This window comes from Acartia tonsa, chromosome 8, assembly GCF_053477335.1.
Source record: "Acartia tonsa isolate MP-2025a chromosome 8, ASM5347733v1, whole genome shotgun sequence".
Classification (NCBI taxonomy): Eukaryota; Metazoa; Arthropoda; class Copepoda; order Calanoida; family Acartiidae; genus Acartia; species Acartia tonsa.
The window spans coordinates 14,137,013-14,159,564 of record NC_137267.1 but is presented as its reverse complement, the minus strand read 5'-3'; the positions used below and the strand labels follow the sequence as shown (position 1 = coordinate 14,159,564).

The 22,552-nt window shown below is 32.5% G+C and overlaps 2 protein-coding genes across 2 annotated transcripts in view; one reads left to right on the top strand and one right to left on the bottom strand.

Annotated features, from left to right (window-relative positions):
- The window catches only part of LOC145326069 (fasciclin-1-like), an 82,260-nt gene that overhangs the window by 10,255 nt on the left and 49,453 nt on the right, over positions 1 to 22,552 (top strand). Inside the window, exons 5-10 of the mRNA XM_080169164.1 lie at positions 423 to 512; positions 955 to 1,008; positions 1,387 to 1,439; positions 1,993 to 2,040; positions 18,328 to 18,383; positions 18,937 to 19,016. Of these exons, the coding sequence (XP_080025290.1) occupies positions 423 to 512; positions 955 to 1,008; positions 1,387 to 1,439; positions 1,993 to 2,040; positions 18,328 to 18,383; positions 18,937 to 19,016 (381 nt within the window). The remainder of the gene's footprint in view (positions 1 to 422; positions 513 to 954; positions 1,009 to 1,386; positions 1,440 to 1,992; positions 2,041 to 18,327; positions 18,384 to 18,936; positions 19,017 to 22,552) is intronic.
- Positions 19,787 to 21,608, bottom strand: LOC145326068 (uncharacterized). The gene is made up of 4 exons (XM_080169163.1): positions 21,528 to 21,608; positions 20,716 to 20,952; positions 20,430 to 20,603; positions 19,787 to 20,145 (listed from the first exon to the last, which is right to left on the bottom strand). Exons 2-4 carry the CDS (start codon positions 20,950 to 20,952, stop codon positions 20,101 to 20,103), a joined length of 456 nt encoding a protein of 151 aa, XP_080025289.1. The 5' UTR covers positions 21,528 to 21,608; the 3' UTR covers positions 19,787 to 20,100.

Here is a 22,552-nt window from a genome sequence, read left to right as displayed (position 1 = left end):
ATAATCCTTGTATAAAAGTAACAGGATGTTTGTACCGAAGGATCTCGCAAACCGCTTAACCGAAATGGTTATCCCTTACAGTTTAGCTTCGCATAGGTTCTGGTTTTCAAAATCTGTATTTAAGTCAAAACTTATAGTAAAGTCTAATAAGATAATGTTAATGTTATTGTTAGGTACTACCATTACATACTTACAGACCAACGATAATAATACATTGTTTCATTACAGCCCATTCTTGGAGACAGGTTATCAAGCCTTGTAGCCTGTGTACCATTAGGTTTAAATACATACAGACCAACGATAATAATATATTGTTTCATTACAGCCCACTCTTGGAGACAGATTATCGAGCCTGGTAACCGGTGGACCATTAGGTTTAAATACATACAGACCAACGATAATAATATATTGTTTCATTACAGCCCACTCTTGGAGACAGATTATCAAGCCTGGTAACCGGTGGACCGCCCATATGGATAACAAAAAGATCAGCTTGGATCTATTTCAATCAGGTTCAATTAGATACAAACTTACATTTTATGAATGCTTAAGTTTTCTAATGAATGGTTCTAACAGATAGCTGGAATAATTATATCATATTTACATGTTAGAATCGAATAATCGATTTCAAACTTTTTATGTAGATCCCTGTAATAGCTTAGTAAATTTAAAAACCGTGGCATTCATATAATAATTTAGTGAATATTCTTATATTAATTTTAATCATGTGGAGTTTTTAGCTTTTTTGACAACCATTATTTGTCGGTACGTCTGTCCGTCTGAAGCTAACGTTAAACGATGAACCGATGAGGCTCTGCTTTTCTGAGAACAAAACTACTGTACCTGTGATTGTTTTAGGCTTTTTTGTTTTGTTTGTCTAAACATTCGTAAAGAAGCATATAAATATTGGATGAAAGAAAGGGTTGTATATTAATCAAATGTTTTGTAACCTAGGCAAGAGCTGTGGACAGAAATATTGTTCTGGATCTTGGTCAGGGTGAACAACAGGTAGAGAGATGATAGATAGATAGATTTGTTGGGAGGGAAAGAACATCGGACTGTAAATTACACTTGTACCAAAATATATATAGATATGTTGGCTTAAAACTCTCTTAATGGAGAAATTTTAACGTAACTTTTACCTGTTTCCTCAAAGCTTTTCGCGGATATTAAAATGGAAAATTAAAAGTTTGAAACCACTTTTGTTAGCTCCGAAGGACTGAAGGCCAGTGCTAACAAAACGGGTAGTAATTTTATAATTTTTGTTTTAATATTCGTGGGAAATTATCTGTAATACGATGCTATACATGATTTTCAGTATGGCTGAGAACCAGTTCCAATCCAGCGGATATTTTGAAACCAGACATGAAAACAATTAATTTTTAGGTGGTATATGTGATCGATTCAGTTTTAGAGCCACTTCTTCCAACTAGTATCAGGAAAGATTATTAAGCTACCAATTAAGATCACATGCGGTTATGATAGCGCAAACATATTAACATATTAAGCCAGATATATAAAAATAATCAAATCAAACGTAGAAAAAATAAACATATCAAACTTTCTTAAATTTGTTAAGGATTTTGTCCAGTTATTCATACTTAAGTGGACATGTATCAATACATGGAGATAACAAATATTTTATTTCTAGATTCCTTCTCAGTTAATTGTACTAATAAGAAAATGAACAATCAGGCCATATTATTGGTTAGAGCATTAGTTAGCTATAAATAGTGAAATTTCGTTGTAATTACGTTTTCTTATTCAATGACAACTTTGGGGACTATAATTGAAATTTGATTGAATAGGCCATTAAGTTGAGTGTCCAAACGTTGCAACCACTAATTTTAATGTACAGAGGGGGTAATTTTGTATGTCATCATTGGGGATGTAAACCAATTTATCGGCCATTGTCTTATCCTTTTAGATCCCTGGTAGTATATATATTATGGGTATGATTGTTCTTGTATCTTAATAATCTATGATGATTAGAAATGCAAGCTACACCCAAGATGTTACAGCTGGAAAATTATTACAACAGTAAGTTTCACTATCATTTAGTTATTCCTAAAAAGAACAAAATTTTTAATGTACATTGGACTGTAAGTTATACTGGCACCCAAAGTTTTAATAACATGATCTCTCATTTATTTAGTACAATGATTAAATAGTGATGAGTTGGTTCAATCCAGCTGTTTTCAATAATTTAAATCTTGTTGTATTTACTGCTTCACTATACCATAACAGTATAAATTTCATGGTTATTTCATTTAATTTAAATATAAAAATAAAAAGCCTAAAACCATCCCTGGACCCACCTACGTGAAAGAAGAAATTATATCGGTTTAGTAGTGGGCTACAGATAAAACTATTTCACTACTTTATACAAGAACTAGCGGCTGCGCCCCTAGCATCTAGAAACTCTGTATTTGAAAGATAAAGAAAGCAGAAAAATAGCTTAAAACCACCCCTAACCTATGTGATTCAGTTCAGTGGTAATAAAAATCTTAAGCTAATAACCAAAAAACCTACTACATAATTTATATGAGATAATATAATATACTGTTTTTGCTGTGTTACTTAAAAGATTATTTTACTTGCTTTAAGGAACGGGGGGGGGGGTTGTCTTCAAAAATTATTGTTCATAACAAATGAAATTTAATTTCTAGACAACAAAAGAAGGAAAATTTAGAGTTGCAAAAATAGAATTTGTGAAATTTATAGTTATGTTATGGGTATATATTCCAATCATTACCTTGAAATTTTCTTTAAAAGTTCTAGTCATGTTGCTTTGAGATGAAGCTACTATTTAACTTTCTCTCATAATCTTAATATTTTGGTTGAAGTTATTCTATAGTAATCGATATAATTTTACTTGGATGTTGCACCAGATTTTCATGTTCTCTGGTAAAGTGCTACTCGCAGCTGGATAAAATAAGAATTACTCTCCATCCACCCACTTTACCCCATCCACTACCCTCCTACTGGATGAACGAACTGAACAATACATAAGGTCTATGAGCAAGCTAAATTAACTTAAGATTTGGTTTATCTTAAAATCTGTCTCATCTTGCTTTCTCTTTTGTCTATTTTTTAAATATTTTTTGTTAAACACAATAAAAATGAAATTTATTAAAACTTATAATTGTTCATCCTTGTTAGTATTTAGACGACGGGGAAAGTGAAACAGGCCTAAAATATAATAAAGTCTGAAGCATATGCGTGTAGTCAAGGTAGGGTGGGAGGGGGATTAGATCTTCCCCTATTGATAAAATTTCTTTGGGTAAATTTTCAAAATCCAGGGGGGGGGGGCATTTTTATGATTTTCTCTGTCCCCCAATTCTCACCTAAAACCAAAATCGTGTTCATGCCCTTGTTCAAGCTTTGTAAATTCAAATTTTATTTTACGTTGTCTCTAGCTATTATGTCAGGGAGGTAGGGGACAGTGGAATGTAAATTATACCCCCAAAGTTTTGTGTACATAATCTTGACTTAATATCTTTATGAACTTTTGATATATCTTGATTTCAAACTAGAAACGTCTTAACATTTCTACCAACAATTTTAAACTACTATAGGTTTATTTTGTTTTTCATAATTTGGGTTGTTATGAATTTATCGCCAATTGTCTTATCCCTTAAGATCCCTGTTTTATGTCTTTGTAGGATTAGTCATTTAGGGATGATACGATGACTCAATTTTCCTATTATAAAATTTCTATAAAAGATATTTTTTGTCTCCTTAAACCGAATAATACTTTTTAAAATTGAGTGTATCTCTCTCAGTTTTTGCATTCGAGTTTGCATACATAAGAATAAAAAAACAATTGGTCTTTTCAATTGTTATTTATGCAATTTAGAAAAAAACATCCTTTATTTCTTCTCCAATATTAATACATAAGCTTTGATCATTTAAACAGCAGTTTAATAGATCTTAAGTAACCCACAAACATGAGTTAAAGATCCTTTGAATTAGTCTATTATACAACACAGATAAACAAATATTTTGATTCTTTTTTCCTTCTTATTCTAATCTGCCCCCGCATGTAATCATAGGAAATAAGCATTCGGGGTTGCAAACTTTGTATGGTATTCTTACAAACTAGTAAGATAGAATTTTAAAGCCAATTCTATACTGGTTTGCCTTTACTCATTTTGAAGTAAAAACATCAATTAATCTTTATTGTTGTGTTTTATTTTTAATATTACGCTGGTATCCAAAGTTTAAAATTGCCTTTCCCAATCTTTTTGTCTATAAGATTTGGATACTTTTATTAAACCTAGATTGAATGGTTCAAACTAGCAGTTTCCATATTTTATCAACAATAGTTTTATTATACAGAAGATTTAATTAGTTATAATAGAAAATGTACATAAATTTATCACTCATTATCTTATCCCTTAAGATCACTAAGTAATCTTGGTAGCCTCTAAAAATAATCAGATACACGATATACGATAATAGTTGTTTCTCCCATCGTATTATTAACAACTTTCCGCGGATATAGAATGTACAATAAGCAGATTAAAACCAGTTTTTTTAGCCGGCTAAAAGAAACTGGTTTTAATCTTATGATTGTACATTTTTATATTTGTAGAAAGTTGGATATAATACGATGCTAGACATAGTTTTTTCGTGTGGATGAGAACCGGTTCCTATCTACCGGATTCGAATGAATACGAAAAACAGATATACTTAAAGGAGTAAATCTTAACCTGATCTTAATGATATCATTAAAATTACTTAAGATTTTTACCATCAAATGAGTGTAATTTAATGCACAATATCAACTCCCATACCCACTATCCTTTGACTATATTCTTTCCCTTATAATGGTGCGATTTTATTTTATTGAATGAACATTTTTTTCTTTTTGTCTGATAAACTTTTCTACAACGTATCTGAAAAAGATTCTTAGTTTTTATTTCTCTATCAAAATAGAGTTGTGTAATTATGATAATAATTACATGATTTAAACAATATAAAAATTACATTTAAATTTTAACACATCTGAATTTGCCGGCAAGTTTAACCAATTTCTCGTCAATTTAGGTTGCTAACATGGACATTAGACTGGCCCAAAAAAAACATGAATTTTTAAATCTTTACAATATCAATTTGCGGATACCTTGAAGTTGTTACCGGCTCAAAAGTAGACCTTTTAGTGAAAACTAGACCTCTCTACAATGAAAATTGATCTCGAAATTTCAATCTCAAGCTTTTTATCAAAAAAATTCATATTTTCATGATTTTAACAAGAAATAAGTAAAGAACTGCCAACCTAAAATAATGTAACAAGAGTTAAAATGTTAAGCAATCATAAAAAGTAGACAGAACCGCCATTCCTACCGAATATTTCCAAAAAACGTCTAAAAACATTGTTTTATTTAAACTGATAATTTGAGTAAGAAATTGAACTAAAACAGTAGTTATTAGTCTTATGAGAAGAGAAATGATGAAAGACTCTAAAAAATCTACATTTTAAAGACATAAAATAGGAAAAAGAGTTTTTAATAAATTTCATGTCTCAACAGACATTGTCGTCAATAAAGAGACAATTTATTTTAATAAGAAATTAAATGAAGGTAAAAAAATATGTAAAACATTTATTCTCATATCCAACTTTAAAAAAAGGATACTAATAAAAAAATTAATATTGCAAAAAATAATTTGATTGTTTATTATTAAACCAGGAATAAAGAGTAAGGCATATCTTTGATTATTTTTCTTCAATGATTTTGCTGTATAAATTAGCTTTCCCAAATTATTGTAATTGCACATAAAAAAAATTTAATACTTTCTTTCTTCATATGTTTATTCCTGGTGATTTTAATATTTTATTTCAATGTTTGTAAACAAACAGACAGAAAATTTGATGATTTGCTTTATATCTTACAGTTAGGGAGTTGAATCCATTTTTATAGAAGCAGAAATATAATCTATGATTATGGTTTGGACCCTCTAAAACTGTAAGCTACCCTTCCACTTTCCCCTCTCTTGGTGAAGATATCTTCAACGCCGATACGATTTTTGAAATATAAGATTCCACTTTTGTCTCTCTTGTTAAAGATATCTTCACCAAGAGAGGTAAAAGTAGAATCTTAAATTTCAAAATCATATCGGCGTTGAAGATATCTTCACCAAGAGAGGGGAAAGTAGAATCTTACATTTCAAAAATCGTATCGGCGTTGAAGATATCTTCACCAAGAGAGGGGAAAGTAGAATCTTACATTTCAAAAATCGTATCGGCGTTGAAGATATCTTCACCAAGAGAGGGGAAAGTGGAAAGGTAGATTACAGTTTTAGAGGGTCCAAACCATAATCATAGATTATATTTCTGCTTCTATAAAAATGGATTCAACTCCCTAACTGTCTTATGTAAGGCTATATTAATTGGGGAAGAAAGAATGAAAATAAAAATGCATTTGACGAGATAGCGATAGATTTTTTCTTAAAATCAATTATAGGGCTAAAATCTACAAACAATGCATAACCTATTTTTACTTAACGCACATTGAAAAGCGATTTAGACCTTCATTTGGGCCACATTAATGGACATGGACATCAAATTTAGGTCAGTTTGGTCATCCAGTAGGAGATGAAAGGGGATGATGTTTCACTTTATTAGAGTACATGCAAATCTGGTACAACATCCTGTGATGTATAGTCCCTTTCTTCCTGACTGAGAGCAATGTATGTATTTTGTATATTAGCTTTTAGTTCTTGTGTCAACGGTTTCGGAGCAAGACATTGCTCTGCAACACGACACGAACATAAAAGTGAACAGTTGTCTTAATATTAATGTTATTATTGTATGTTAACCTTGTATTGAATTAATACACTTTATAAGAATATTTAGCTGTTTGTTCTTGCTATTACTATACGTCATTTTGGCGCAGTAGTGTAGTACGAATCTACGGCTCAGATTTTCTTTTAATTGTATTATTTCTTTGCTTTAGTTTTGTTCAGGAATTTTTGGACGCCATGAAGGTGGACATTGATTATTACAAGAAGTTGTCCCCGGCGGAGAAGGAGGAGTATATGCTCCAATTGTTGGCCTCGCTGCAGGGTGATATTCATTCCAATGGGGATAAGCTGGATAATCTTACTGGAAGAATGGCGCCGCTGGAGGCGAAAGTTCAGGAATTGACGGATAATGTTGATACTAATGTTGCTGCGGTTACTGGACTGGCTACTCGGATAGACGATTTGGAAGATCGTCTTAATAAGGTGGTGGAGCCTAGTGTTGATAATGATATCAAGACTGAAAATGTGACTGTTGTGAATGAGTTTATGACTGGCCAGCAGCGAATTCTTGAAAAGATTGCCCAGCAGAATAGTTTGAATGACCAGCAGAATGGTTCGAATACCCAGCAGAATGGGTCGAATAACCAGCAGAATACCCAGCAGAATGGGTCGAATAACCAGCAGAATGGTTTAAATAACTCTATGCCGTGGCAGAGGACGGCTGGCGGATCTGGAGGATTTGGAGGATCAGAAGAGAAGCCTAAATTGTTTGCTAGTGGTTCTCGAACTATTTTTGGTGGAATGCAAGATCATGAAGATAAGATCGAAGCTCGAACTGCTAATGAAAAATTTTGTTTCCTTGAACAAGAAAGTTTGGTGGTGTTGCCAACACTTTCTATGGACAATTTCAAAGCTCCAATTGCTAATGAAAAATTTTGTTTCCTTGAACAAGAAAGTTTGGTGGTGTTGCCAAACAGGTTAGGGGGGGGAGAGTGTATAGGTGGAGAGGACCAGGTAACAGTCAAGGAGATGGTGAACCAGGTCGAACCTCTGGAGGAGGAGAGACATGTGATGCTGGACCAGGTCGAACCTCTGGAGGAGGAGAGACATGTGATGCTGGACCAGGTCGAACCTCTGGAGGAGGAGAGACATGTGATGCTGGACCAGGTCGAATTCCTGGACCAGTTATGCTTAAAGAATGGAGAGAGGGTGAACCAGGTCGAACCCCTGGTGAAAGAGAGATATGTGATGGTTAAGAACACCATGTCACCATTCTGTCTAGTGAAGGACAACATGTGGGTGGAGGACACCAACATAATGTCCAGGGAAAGATATGTGCCGCCCTGGACATGTACTATGTTGGTGGAGGACACCATGAAAGGGGAAAAGGTGCCGCCCTGGACATTGCAGGACAACATGTGGGTGGAGGACACCAACATAATGTCCAGGGAAAGATATGTGCCGTCCTGGACATGTACTATGTTGGTGGAGGACACCATGAAAGGGGAAAAGGTGCCGCCCTGGACATGTATCAGCAGGGAGAGAAGGATAGACATGTGTTGTTAAAAAATTATCCTTTTATAGTTTGTTTCTACAGGGAGACAGTTGAGTATTGTTAAAAATTGTTAAAAATGTATTCTCTCTATCCTTTTATAGTTTGTTTCTACAGGGAGACAGTTGAGTATTGTTAAAAATTGTTAAAAATGTATTCTCTCTACAGTTTATTCCTTTCTACAATTTGCAGGGAAGCAAGGATTACATGTATTTCTTTCTATAGCTTATTCAGGACAGACGTGTATTGATTAAACGAGTATTTCTTTCTACAATTTGCAGGGAAGAAGGATTTTCTCTACAGTTTTGGATTGTATCAACAGGATATACATGTACTACGGCCTACGGCGATTTGACGGCGGTGTGGCGGCGATCTAATTTTGTAGTTTTGCAATTAAGATATCTATAATTGAATAAGTATTGTATCTGATAGATTTGACGGCTTATAAAAATGTATAGAAGTTGTGCTTCTGGAAGTATTTCTATTTAGGAAATAAAACTCGCAGATGTTATGTTGACATACAAATCATAGATTATTTGTGGAGCAACTTTTTCTAGAATGAACGAAAATTTATCTGCTATTGTTATATCCCTGTATATTACTGATCTTACTCGATTTTTTGGGAATGAACGTCAATTTATTTTCCATTGTTGTATCCATTGCTAATAAATGTAGATCTCTGATATTATTCGAATTAGTGGGATAAATGTTAATTTATCTGCCATTGTGGTGTCCATGCATAAGGTTAGAATGTATAACATATAATTTGGAAAGCGCTGACATTGTTTAAATAATAAGAAGAGAAACGAAGCAACTCTATAAAGTTGTGATGGAAAATAATTTGATTTATGGTAATTATTTGAATTCTGGAAATATAACATTTTGTTAACTATTGAATACGAGTTTATGAGATTATGTTATTATGAAAATCAAAATATATGCATTTATTTTTTTTTGTGTTTTGTTACACTGGAATTGGATATATTTATTTTTGTTTCAGACTATTGTGGTGTCTAACAGAGATAAGAATAAAAAAAAATGGAAGATGGATTAATTTCAACGAAAATAGGAATACAATTTTGTAAAATTGTTAATGGAAGAAAATTGATTTTATTAAATGTTAATATCGTGATTTTATGAAAATTGGATAAAAATTTGAAATTAGATACTTTAAAAAGTATTAGAATTTTGATGAAAGGCTGTAAATTGTTTTAAAAGTTGAGTCAGTTATTATGGTTCTAAGTATTTAATTTTAAAACAATTATATTGCGGTTTATGTATAAATAAGAGTAAAGCTACTCTTAAGCTTATATGAATGGAAACAAAATATTTTGAATATGGTTAAAATGTGCTATGAATAATAACGATTGTACTTGCGTGAAGATAGATATGTGATCTTTGATCTGTGATATATTATTCATAGTACGAAATTTCTATTATAGATAGAACAGAAATTTTGTTTGTTTTGTTTTTGAATTTACGTTGATTTGGATTGATACATACTTGTCATCATGATCAGTAGAATGTGATATTTGATATTTGATATTTGATTAATGGGCGGAATTTTTGTGGATTTAACTAGATTTATTTTAAACAATTAAATGCACTGGTGTCCTGGATAGAAAACAGGTTTTTTTTGAGTTACGTATGACAAGACCTATATTTCTATGACCGGGCGTGTATGACGGTTCAGCACATAACTTTCATTAAATCACAGCTGATCATTTTTGTGGATTTTTTTGAAAATTACTTTTTTACCCAGATTTTCATAGTTTTTCTCCAAAAAAACACAATGTTCTCATATTTACAGCTTAGTTAATCTAAATTTATTCAAAGAAAAGTATAATAGATGACAGCTGAACCAAAGATTATGTTATCATCAATAACAAGATCTTTCAGAATAAATTAACTAATCTAAGATTTGTAGTCTAGAAGTTGGGTAAGAGATATTTAAAGTTGTTATTTGAATTAATGTCTAAACAGTTAAACAAAACTTAAGTTTGTTTTGGTAGTCAACACAAAAAAATACTCACTTTTTAAGTCCCTCATGCATGCCTCATGAATTCTTATGGCATAATTCCTGGCTGTAATAAGATGTCCCTCTGAGGTTCCACCAATGAAGTTTAAACTAACATGCTTCAGAATCAGCAATCTGTATAAAGTTTTCCTTGTAATATTGACAAGTTATCATGCTCAGTATTGATTCCTTGCTGACTTGATGTCTAAATAGTTCCTGTGTTATTGTTTTTTCCTGCTCATCACCATTGGAAACAGTCAGTTCAGTATTGTGGCTACTTTTAAAGGTTTTGATGGGTTGTGTTTGCAGTTGAAATGATGGTGGTTGTGTGAAATTCTTGCCAGTGTCAGACACAAACTACACCAGATTCTTGTTAACTCTGGCCTTTAAGGTAAACATTGTGACCTGAAAGTATTGGGACAGGTTGGTTTTAGCTGTTCTGGGTAATGCATTTGGATCTACTGCAGTTCATGGTAAAATATTGCTGGTAACGAATGTTTCCTGGTTCATGACATGACAGTAGATGGCTGTTCTCAGAGCAGCTTTTCCAACAAACAGTAGGCTGTCCTAGCTGGCATAACTAAATATGGAACTGCAGTAGAATATCAGGGACTGGCAAATTGCTTTGTATGTATTTACTATGACTTACTTTTCTTTCCCTCTGGTGGAGAGAGCTTAAACATTTTGTTTTTAGGGTTTAGTTTGTTTCTAGGCTCCTTAACAAGATGGTCGATTTAGAAAAGATCACATGTAACACCTAAGAACTTAGGATGTCTGACTTATGGTACTGTTTCAACAATGACAACAGTGCCTGCTTCATTCGAAGAGGTGGTTAAGACTATTGTAGATGATTTGGCTGGAGAAATAAATGGGTTCTGACTTTTTAACCAATCATTAAGAACTGCTAAGTAAGCTTTTATGTCCTTGACATAAGGATAAATAAGGGGACCTATGCTGTTGGAGTTGTCAGCACAGGAAACTAGATGTAATTAGAGTGAGGTGTTGGCATTTATGAAATTTACAGTTCGAATAGTACATGGTATAGGACCCCTCCTTGTAGGTCAGCCTGTTTGGCAGATTTGTATGCATATTTAGATCCTCTGATAACAACAAATTGTTGTCTACCTCTAAGGTATTCACATAAAAACATTACATGTACTCATTCAAGTCTAGTGCATTAATATTATGCAGCAAAACTTCATTGTTTACAGTGTCAAAAGCTATTGAAAAATAAATGGCAACTGGCACTGTTCTGATAACTGGTTTCTTATTGTTTACTAGGCTGTTGATTAAGGTTTTAATACTCTGTAAGGCAGTGGTGGTGAACCTGCCTGTGTGAAAGCCATAATGTTGGTCTGCAAGTTTAACAGCATCATTCAGGTAGGGACAAATCATGCAGGCAGGAAAAAGAAGTGAGACAGGGCAGTAGCTGGAACCCTAATTGTCAAGTTTCCCTGGTTTCAGTAATGAAATAATTTTGCCAGTCCTCTATATGCTTGGTATCTAGAAGTGATTTACTTTGTACATTGTAATAATCATTGCTGATTCTGATTTGTTTAACCTTTTTCGGTGGAACCTCAGAGGATCCTTTTATCACATCCAGGATCTATGTTTTACCTACAAATCTTAGAATAGTCAATTGAGGTTATTGATCTTGTTATAGCTATCGTCTATTATACTTTTTTGCATGAATTTATAATAACTAAGCTGGAAATGTGAGAATATTGTGTTTTTTTGGGGGGAAAAACTATGAAAATATAGGTAAAAAAGTAATTTTCAAAAAAATCCATAAAAATGATCAGCTGCGATTTAATGAAAGTTATGTGCTGAACCGTCATACACGCCCGGTCATAGAAATATAGGTCTTGTCATACGTAACCCAAAAAAAACCTGTTTCCTATCCAGGACACCGGTGAATGGCGATTTAAGGTTGGAATGCATAACTCAGCAAAAAATTTTTAATGAAGCAAAAATTGTTATTCAGTATTTGATTATGATGTGAGATAGAGAGAGAGAGAGAGAGAGAGAGAGAGAAAGAGAGAGAGAGAGAGTGAGAGAGAGATATGTGTGTGGAATTGGATTGTACAATGGACATATTATATGTGGATTAATTATGATATGTGTGCAAAATTGAAATGTATAATGGACATATTATATATATATGAATGAATTATCGGAAATATTTGTATAGTAGGAAATGAATGTTATTGGAAATATTTGTATGGAGAGAAGAGAACACTTGTTGATGTGTGTACAATGGATATATTATTTATGGATGTTTGTTGAAAATAAAACTTTGTGCAAGTTTTGACAATAGATCTAGTATATATAGGATTGTGTAGGGAAGAGATGTCTATTGTGTATATCTATATCCAATGATGGGTGATGCAATATAGATTAATACTAAATGTGTTGTTTAGACTTGGTGGTTAAATGTTGCAAGTTTAGTTTGACCTATATATGACTTCTATTGAAACGTTTTCGAATATGATGTATAAACCAAGGATATTAATATTCATAAAAATGGAGCATTAACACTCGTATAGTAAATGTTGATATATGATTTATATGATATATGATTTTATTGTAATGAGGATATGATGTATAAAAACAAAGATGACAGCATCCGTAAAAACGAAGCAATGGAATGGCAGGACAAACGGACATCAACACTTGTATAGTGTCAAAATTAAATAATCAGAATATACATATAAGATTCAATGCAAAAATTGTAAGCAAATTTGTTTGTAATAAACAAGGAAGACAACATTAATAAAAGCGAAGTATTGAATGGTAGGACAAACGAACATCAACACTTGCATAGTGTCAGAACTGAATAATCTTTGTAAAAACAAGGAAGACAACATTAACAAAAGCGAAGCATTGAATGGTAGGACAAACGAACATCAACACTTGTATAGTGTCGAAACTGAAAAAAATAAGTGCATAAGAGTCGATGTAAAATTGTAAGTAAATGTGTTAAAAAAGAACTGATTGAAACAGATTGATGTTTTACTTACATTTTATGAACTTGCTTATAGAGTGGCTTCGCTTATAAACCGCTTAACACGTAGCACATCTACTTGTTGTTGGGTAGGTGATAGGTTTGAATCTCGGTCTGACACTGAGTCATAACTAACAAAGTTAAAAATGGTTCCTACTGCTACTATGTGAGATGTGTGACGTTAAAGTTAGAGTGGGGAAATGTTTTCTTGAAAAAGGTTGTGCATCTCAGAGTGTTGGTTGTCTGAAGGGTGATTGGATGCTTGACACTGTAATCATAAAGTATTGTACTTTGTTGTCCCAGGAATCAATATACATCAAATCAATCGGATAATTAGATCATATAGAAATTTGTGGTCAAATCAACATGTTTACAAATGGAAGTACGGACGTCATAGAAATGATTATAGTGTTGCTACGTTTTTTTAAATTAGTATACAATCGGATAATTAGATCATATAGAAATTTGTGGTCAAATCAACATGTTTACAAATGGAAGTACGGACGTCATAGAAATGATTATAGTGTTGCTACGTTTTTTAAATTGTACCTACCTGCTGCAGAAATCACCATGAAAAGTTCGAAAAACAAAAAGTAGATAGATGTAAAGTATGGATGGGCGGACCGAATCTAATTATAGAAAAAAAACAAATATATCAATAACACAGGGTGGTGAACCAAAATGGTCGTATGGATGGGCGGACCAAACCTAATTATAGGAGAAGAATTATATAAATAACACAGGGTGGTGAATCAAATTGCACTCAAACTTGAAATTGAAACATTATGTGTTGCTCAATTTTGGATGAATCAAATTAACGTGAATAGATGTGGGCGGATTTCAATCTATTTAAAAACTTGGAATATAATGAACGTATTGCGAAAGTTTTGGTGGATCAGAATAAAATGGAAAATATTGAGGGGTGGATTGAAATCTACTAAAACTTGGAATTATAATGGATGTGTTAAGTTTTTGTTTAAGCTTAAATTTTATTAAGGACACTCGATATAGAATAGTATATATTGCGATTTAGTGATGTTGATTCAGCAAAATTATTTATGAAGCTTAGAATTTCATGAAGCAAAATTGTTATAATGCATTAGATATTTGAGTGGAGCTGTCTCTCTTCATGGAGAAGGGGGGTGGGCAATAATTTGGCAAGGAAAGTTTGCACTGTCTCTCGAAGTTGGTATGCGCAAGGTGGGGTGGTGCAGAGAGGTAGCAGCAATGATGAGCAGGAGTTGGGCGTTGTATGCGCAAAAGTTGAGCTGCGCAAGAAAGTGCTCTCAGGTATAGAGAAAAATAGTTAGTTGTGCTTCAACTTTCAAGATTCTAATACATAAAAATAGTTGTGGATGATATAAGTTATTATTCAGATATTTCATTGAATAATTAGGTAAATTTTTTACTGTATTAGACTAATATATTGTATTAAGAATTATTTTTATGTTGCTCGATTATTGACAAACATTTGATTAATATTATATTTCTTAATACATTTTTAAGAAGACATGTTGAAATTTTATTTGTTAAGTGATAACATTTAAGTATGGCATCTAAAATAATTGTATTTTGTTTTAGATCGGCCGCAAGAGAAGTAGTTGGTGGTGACTGAAATTTAGTTTTGAATTTGGCCATTGTTTTGTGTTGACATTGATATTATTTGAGAGTGGAGGCTGGTACATGATACACTTTGATCTGGCCGATTATATGTTGAATTAAATGTTGGTGGAGAGAGAGTGGAGGCACATGATACACTTTGCTCTGACCGATTATATGTTGAATTGCTGCTGGAGAATCTGTTTATAGATTAGATGTGAAGTCTGTTGAAGTTCAGAATGCTAAACAGGAAGCTAAACAGGAAGCTAAACAGGATTGTTTAGTGATTGGGTCAGTAATATTGTGAAACATGCTATTGCTGCTGGAGAATCTGTTTATAGATTAGATGTGAAGTCTGTTGAAGTTCAGAATGCTAAACAGGAAGCTAAACAGGAAGCTAAACAGGATGCTAAAACTGTTCTCAATAATGCGGTCAAGAAGCTTGGAGTATCACCAGGAAGGTAGATATCAAGTTCAAGGTTCCTGTATTCTCTGGCAACTAAAAGGAGATTTAGTGATCATGAAAAGTACCTGAAGCTAACAACTGAGTGCTTGCACAAAACTCCAAAGGAAGCCTGTGCTGGATTGACAACATATTTGGAATGTATGGAGCTGCTGTTTATGGAATTACTAATATTCTGTCTATTGTGCAACAAAATATGTTTCCTCATGATGTACTAGAGCTGATGATGTTACAGATTAAATACTTGCAAACAATGATTGATGAAGCTATCTTTGAGCTTGAATATGATATCTTGCAAACAATGATTGATGAAGCTATCTTTGAGCTTGAATATGATATCTCTATTACTGATCTTGGCAAGAAGAGTCTTAAATCAACCAGTAGTGGCAAATCATATGCAACTAATGATAGTACTGGTGATAGTGATGATCATAATCCTACTGAAGCAAGTCAATCTGTTGGTACTGGTGATAGTGATAATTATAATCCTACTGAAGCAAGTCAATCTGTTGATACTGTTGTTGCAACCCTTTCTCAACCTGTTATAAGTACTCCAATCAACAGTCCAACTGCTGCCAAGGAGAAGAAAAGTAATTTAGATTTATAGATTGCTAGATTTATAATAACTGTTGAAAAGTTTTGAAGACTTGGAGGTGTTAAATTTAAGCATTTAAGCAACAGTTGTGGATAATAAGACGTCGGAGAGTAGTTTTGAAGCTTAATTTGAAAATTGAGGACTCGTATGTCAAGGATAATGAAAAAACATTGAGTTAAATGAGATATGTTGATATTGTAACATTTTGAACAGATGTGCACAGTGTGCCAGATTAACGTAAATAAATGCACAGTGAGTCAGGTAGATACAAAGAGTTAAACGAATTATGTTGATATTTATTTTGAACAGATGTGCACAGTGTGTCAGGATGATGCAAATAAATGCACAGTGTGTCAGGATGATGCAAATAAATGCACAGTGAGTCAGGTAGCTACAAAGAGATGTATTTACAGTTGTCAAAATGAGAAGTATTTAGTTGATAGATAATGATATACAGAGATATACACCATGGGCTAGAAGCTATTGTGAAGTTGTGCAGATTTTAAAATAGAATGCATTGTATCTTAAATATATTTATGACTGATAAAACGGATATTTGTAAGTTGTTAATACAGTGGGCAGTCAAAGTATAATGCTGGTTAGTGAAATTTTAGCTGTTCTAAAGAAGGCGGGGCTTAAAGTTGATGTGGCTGTTGTAGATTTGACTGCCAGGTTGGATATCTTACTTGTCAATAGCTGGTGTGTTTGTCGATAGTTAGTATTGAAAAACAAAATGGATCAGATTTCGAATCAATCTATGGCGAAGGTTTTGGTTGCTTTCGTTCGGCTGCAGTTTTCTCTGTGTTTGTTGTTTCTGTTCATTGTTTTCAACGTTATCATTGGTTGGAGTGTCGACAGTAGCATCATTGTTATAACGAAAATCATTGGCAGTTTCTGTATTTTGAATGACATGTCGATTTTTGGAATCTAACAGAGATGTTAATAGCAGTTATTGTGGTTGTCATTATTAGGCTTAAGTCATGCCTGACTATGCAATAGATATAATCTCCTGGATGATAAATGTGAACAGCAGTTCTGATTTTTGATCTGAGATCTCAAACATTTGGCAGGTTTGGTTACTAGAATGGTTGAGTTAGGATTTGATCCCAATTTTTTGAAGAGATTGGAGGCTTCTTGTGGTGGAGGTGAATGGCTGTTGTGTTGTTTGAGAAAATCACAGTTGCTAAGTGGAAACCAGTTTATAACTAAGCTAAGGTCAACTGGTATAGTTATATCGTCTGTGGTGTTGTAGCATTGGTATGGTTATGTCATTTGTGAGATGTTGATGGATTGATGGATAATGATGGATTGATGGATATGAATGATACTACTATGGTTGGTATGGTTATATCATTTGTGAGATGTTGATGGATTGATGGATTGATGGATATGAATGATACTACTATTATCAAGAAAAATCTGGCAAAAGAAAATGAATATTATGATCAAGAATAATTATAGTTTTACTGTGTATTAATTCATATTTTATTTTATTTTTATGTATTAATGTTTAAGTATTTGTTGAGGCAGTAGTAGTCTCGAAAGGTTTAATATTAATGCTTTTATAACAATGCATCTCTAATGACATGTTTTTAAATCAATGCATTCTGATGGTTATATGTTAATCAGTGTTTTTATTTATCATGCATTTATAATAACTATGTTAATCAATGCATTTCCAATGTTTATGTGTTAATCAATGCATTATATGTTAATCAATGCATTTTTCAATGATTATATGTTAATCAATGTTTTTTTTAAAAAAAAATAAAAAAAAAAAGAAAAAAAAAACACATAAAAAAAAAGGAACATATAAAAAACATAAAAGAGTTCTAAGGAACCAAAACAAAAAGAAAAAAAAAATGTATATGAAATGTTTAAAGATCTGGAAATAAAATATAAAAAAAAAAAAAAAAAAAAAAATATGGCAGGTGTCATATCAGATCAATTATTATCTATTTAATAAGCATTCAATGCTACTTATAATATATATGATAATTAACATGTAATAAACATATTGTTATATTCAATCTGAAATATTACAGTTTGAAATCCATGTTCCTGTTAAAGCCAGGGAGAAATGTGATGTATAGTCCCTTTCTTCCTGACTGAGAGCAATGTATGTATTTTGTATATTAGCTTTTAGTTCTTGTGTCAACGGTTTCGGAGCAAGACATTGCTCTGCAACACGACACGAACATAAAAGTGAACAGTTGTCTTAATATTAATGTTATTATTGTATGTTAACCTTGTATTGAATTAATACACTTTATAAGAATATTTAGCTGTTTGTTCTTGCTATTACTATACGTCAATCCAATGAATAATACATCGATACAATTGTTTTCAGGTCTACGTTGTATAACTTGGGAAGCAATGTGGCCACTAGAGTATTTTTTAATGCAGGTATAGTTTTTCATCAATCGTATTATAAACAGCTTTCCGCAGATAAAAAATGTACTATTTTAAGATTAATGCCAGTTTTGTTAGCACCGAGGTGCCGAAGGCATGGGCCCACAAAACTGGTTTAAATATTATGATAGTACATTTCTATATCCGCAGAAAGCTGTTTGAAATACGATACGATAAATATTATTTTTGCAAATTCATGATCATGTATATACATATAATATGAAAGAAAAACTATGTGTTTTCAATATATACAAATGAATGAAATGGATATATAACCCCGCCAGGTTAAAGTTCCTTACCCAAGTTTCAAAGAAAATAGTAAACAGCTGAAAGCGTGATAAAGACAAATATAGCTTAAACAACCTTGTTTTACAACCATTCACGAAGAGACGTACGGACAGAACGAGTTGTTTTAAATATTCTGGCCTGCTATTAGTAATTTAGTCTGTGTATTGGCCTATCATTGGTAATTTGTATTATGTTGTAATTGTTTTATAGGCACTATAGATATTCGTTATGGCGCTAGTAATTTTTTTTTCGTTTTTAGCTCAAAGGAACAACAGAGATCGAATGTTTGATGTACCGGGACGACACACATTTTTCCTTCCCGTAGACGAGGCTTTCAAGGTAATAACACTATTTTCAGTACTAGCGGCTTGAAAAAAATTAAAAAAAAAAAACAAGAAGAACTAAAGAAATCTTCTACAAAAGAAATTTTCTACAAAAGAAATCTTCTACAAAAGAATTCTTCTACAAAAGAAAATTTCTACAAAAGAATTCTTCTACAAAAAAAATGGGGGGGGTGATTTTTTTTGTTTTATGGGGGGTTGGGGGTGTCCCACCCCCCGAGAAAATAGCTTAAAACCACCACAGGACCAATAGGTATATACCCTGAAGAGTAGAATCCGATCGGTTCATTGGTTACTGAGATCTTAAGCTTCAGACGGACGGACGGACGGACGGACGGACAGACGGACAGACAGACATCATTCTACTTTGTATTATAGATGTCTCCGAATCCGCTTATTTTCCGCTGGATTATAACCAGTTTTTGATCTTACTGATTGATTGATTTATAATGAAATAGTAAACAGGAGAAATAAGATTTTGTTTTCTCTTTATCATGATTTAGATACTATAATTATTTTAGAAAATATTATACTTATAAAATCAGTTTAAGATTAAACTTTTTATGATAACTCTACATAGAGTGCCTGAATTTGCCGCTAAAATGAACCAATCAAGTGCCATCTGTCAGAATACCAGAATACCATTAGATGTCGTTTGAGACACGCGATTGGTTTATTTTTAGCTACAAATAAAATTCTTAAATTTAAAACAGATTACTTTAAAATTATACCATGCACATATTTTAGTAAATAAGAAAAAACACAATATTTTTATTTTGAATTTATTATCCTTCTAGAAAATAAATAGATAAAGTTAACAATCCTGCAATAAGATAAACAAACAATTTAAAATATAAAAAAAAATAAGAGAACAATTTCAGTGATTTCAAGTTCTAAAACAAAAATTAAAGAACTATATCTTAGGTACAAAAATGATAATTTACAAAATATTCACCGTGATCACCTGTTGAAAAAATAATGCCCAAAGATGATACATTGATAATTTCTATACAAATTTGTTTTTTACATTTTTACAATAAAAACCGATATTCTATGGGGGATTTCCAGTCAGGGTTGGGTGCTTATTCCTCGTGACGTTTCTCGAAGTCCTTGATGGCTTGCAATACCTAAAAACAAATAAGATTATAAAAAATTGTTTTGTAATTTTGCTTGCAATTTAACGGAAAACAAACATTTGAAATACAAATTAATCTCTTTTTAATTAATGGTAAAGAATTGTATTAACTACCACTTTCATATAATTAATTTACATAAGCTACCAAAAGCAAACATTGGTGGAGTCATATCGTATATTGTGCCTTAGTCATTTGAAAGTTTATGAAAAGGTGGAGAAAAGAAAATCTACTAAAACAAATTATGAAAAAATCCGCCAAAAGATGGCGGCACTCACCTCATCGGCAGCCTCTGTGAAGGTGACGCTCTTGCCACTTCTGGCGAGGTTGGGGTGACGGGCCAGGCCGGAGCTGTAGATCTGGGACACCAAGAACCAGGCCAGGGTGGTGAAGATAAAGTTGAAAAAGTTCTGGCCAACGTGGATCATAATGTTGTCGTTAGCGAAGATGCCCTGAATAAAAAAAGGGTGTTTCTTGGCTGTTGTTTGTTTACAATTTTTAGTTAAATAATAGACAAAAATAGTTTCTAATGTTTTCCTTCAGATTTATGTTAAAAAAAATTACTTTGAAAATAGACTCTCTGTCAAAGGTCCAGAAGTCGCCAAAATTTCTGAGAGCGGTAAAATCCGGGAAAATTGAGGCAATACCCTTCTGGTCTCTGTGATGACCGGCGTGGTGGGGCTGGGTCACCCAGGGGCCATACTGTACGTTGGTGGGGGCGGGCTGAGGGGCCTTGTTCCAGTGACCGCCATCAGCGAGGGCTGCGGCAACGGTAAAGAGAAGGGGGAACAAAAATTTCATCTAAAAAAAAGAAAAATTATGATAAAATATTTTTAAGTGCTACATGGTACCTATTTAAATATAAAATCTAAAAAGATATTTAAATTTTAAGTTCTTCCTAGTAATTTGTTAATTGTTTTCTGATATAAAATTCTGGATTTAGAAAGAATTAAGTAATTACATCATTCTAATTCATTAAATTAAATTTTCCAATTAAAGATATTGTATTGTGAGATTTAAAATTTGATAGTGGCAACTATTTAATTTTAAGTCGGTTTCCAAAAAAATATTCATTAAAAACATTAAATCTATGATTTTATTTACATAAGCGAATACCCATAATGTTAACGTTTGCCAAAATGTCGACGTTTATATCAGGCAAAGATTATATTTCATTGTAGTCGACATAAACCATCAACGTTTGTATGTCAATGTAATGTTTCTTAGTTTGACAGGATTATGTCCACTATTTCATAATAAGATTAAGTAAAGAAATTTATCTTTTATATTGCACATCAATTTCGAAAATTAACAGCTAAAATAAAAAATTAGATACTTTATATAATTTTAAAACAAAATGTTAATGAAAGCCTTACTTTGTAAATTTGTAGGTAATGACTGTTCTGTTTGAAAGTTGGTCAACGACTGACTTCACTAGGATATTTAAGTCATATAGACGAATACCATTTTGTTTACTTCAATATGCTTATTTTTAAAAATAACATTTTTCAGGGGCAAAAAATGTTTTAACTTTTCTCTATTATTTTTTCCTAAAAACTTAAAAGTTAAATAATTTCTTGAAAAATTACTTTTTTTTATTGGTTTTTCATCTTAAAAAATTAGGGCTATAAAATATTTATTTTCAAATCCGCGAAAATTCTACGCCCCTGATAACGGTATCCGTAATGGTATTCATTGTAGTCGTGGTAGGATTCCCCATATCTCCCATCCCCCACACCCCTAAATCCCTCTCACTCAGGCCGTTAAATTAGTTAGGCTTACTTGACCGCAAGCTACACTAGGGGGTTGTGCAAAGTAAAAAGGGAAGGTTGAAAGGGGAAAAAGGGAGGGAAGGGAAGTTACTGTTATATTATTACAGTGGTTTTTATCTAAGGCTATAATCAACAATGGCGTTTATACAAACAAACAAAAAGCAGTAAATCTGAAAGAAAAGTTTTATTCAATGCAAATGTACAATAACATAAAGTTGATTTTAAATGTTTTGTTTAAGTGTAAATCACGCACAAAGGATTTTTAAAAGAATTTTGTTAAGGCTGCAAGCTGCCTAACGGCTGAGTGTAGGGCTTAGATTCTCATAAAATTCGAACTTTTACTACAACAAGGCCTTAGAATAATCTCGAATATTCACCAAGATAGTAGTGCACAGCTCGCAAAAACACGCGATTAAGACAATTTTTGGCCTTATTTATCTTATCAAATGCTCCATTTGCATGTTATAACTTAATTACTTATTCTTCTTATTTTCTAAAACATAAGTTTTTGCCTAAATATAATAACACCTCGAACATTATTTTGTTGTTATGCATCTATGATAATAATATATGTTTTTAAGTATAAAAATAAAATGATAAACAATAACAATACCTGTGGAGAGCCTTAC

Coding starts and splice junctions, on each gene's coding strand:
- LOC145326068 (XM_080169163.1), bottom strand. CDS start 20,952: ATGAAATTTTTGTTCCCCCTTCTCTTTACCGTTGCCGCAGCCCTCGCT. Junction 20,604..20,715: donor ACAGAGAGTCTATTTTCAAA/GTAATTTTTTTT, acceptor TTTTTTATTCAG/GGCATCTTCGCTAACGACAA. Junction 20,146..20,429: donor TCACAGAGGCTGCCGATGAG/GTGAGTGCCGCC, acceptor ATTTGTTTTTAG/GTATTGCAAGCCATCAAGGA.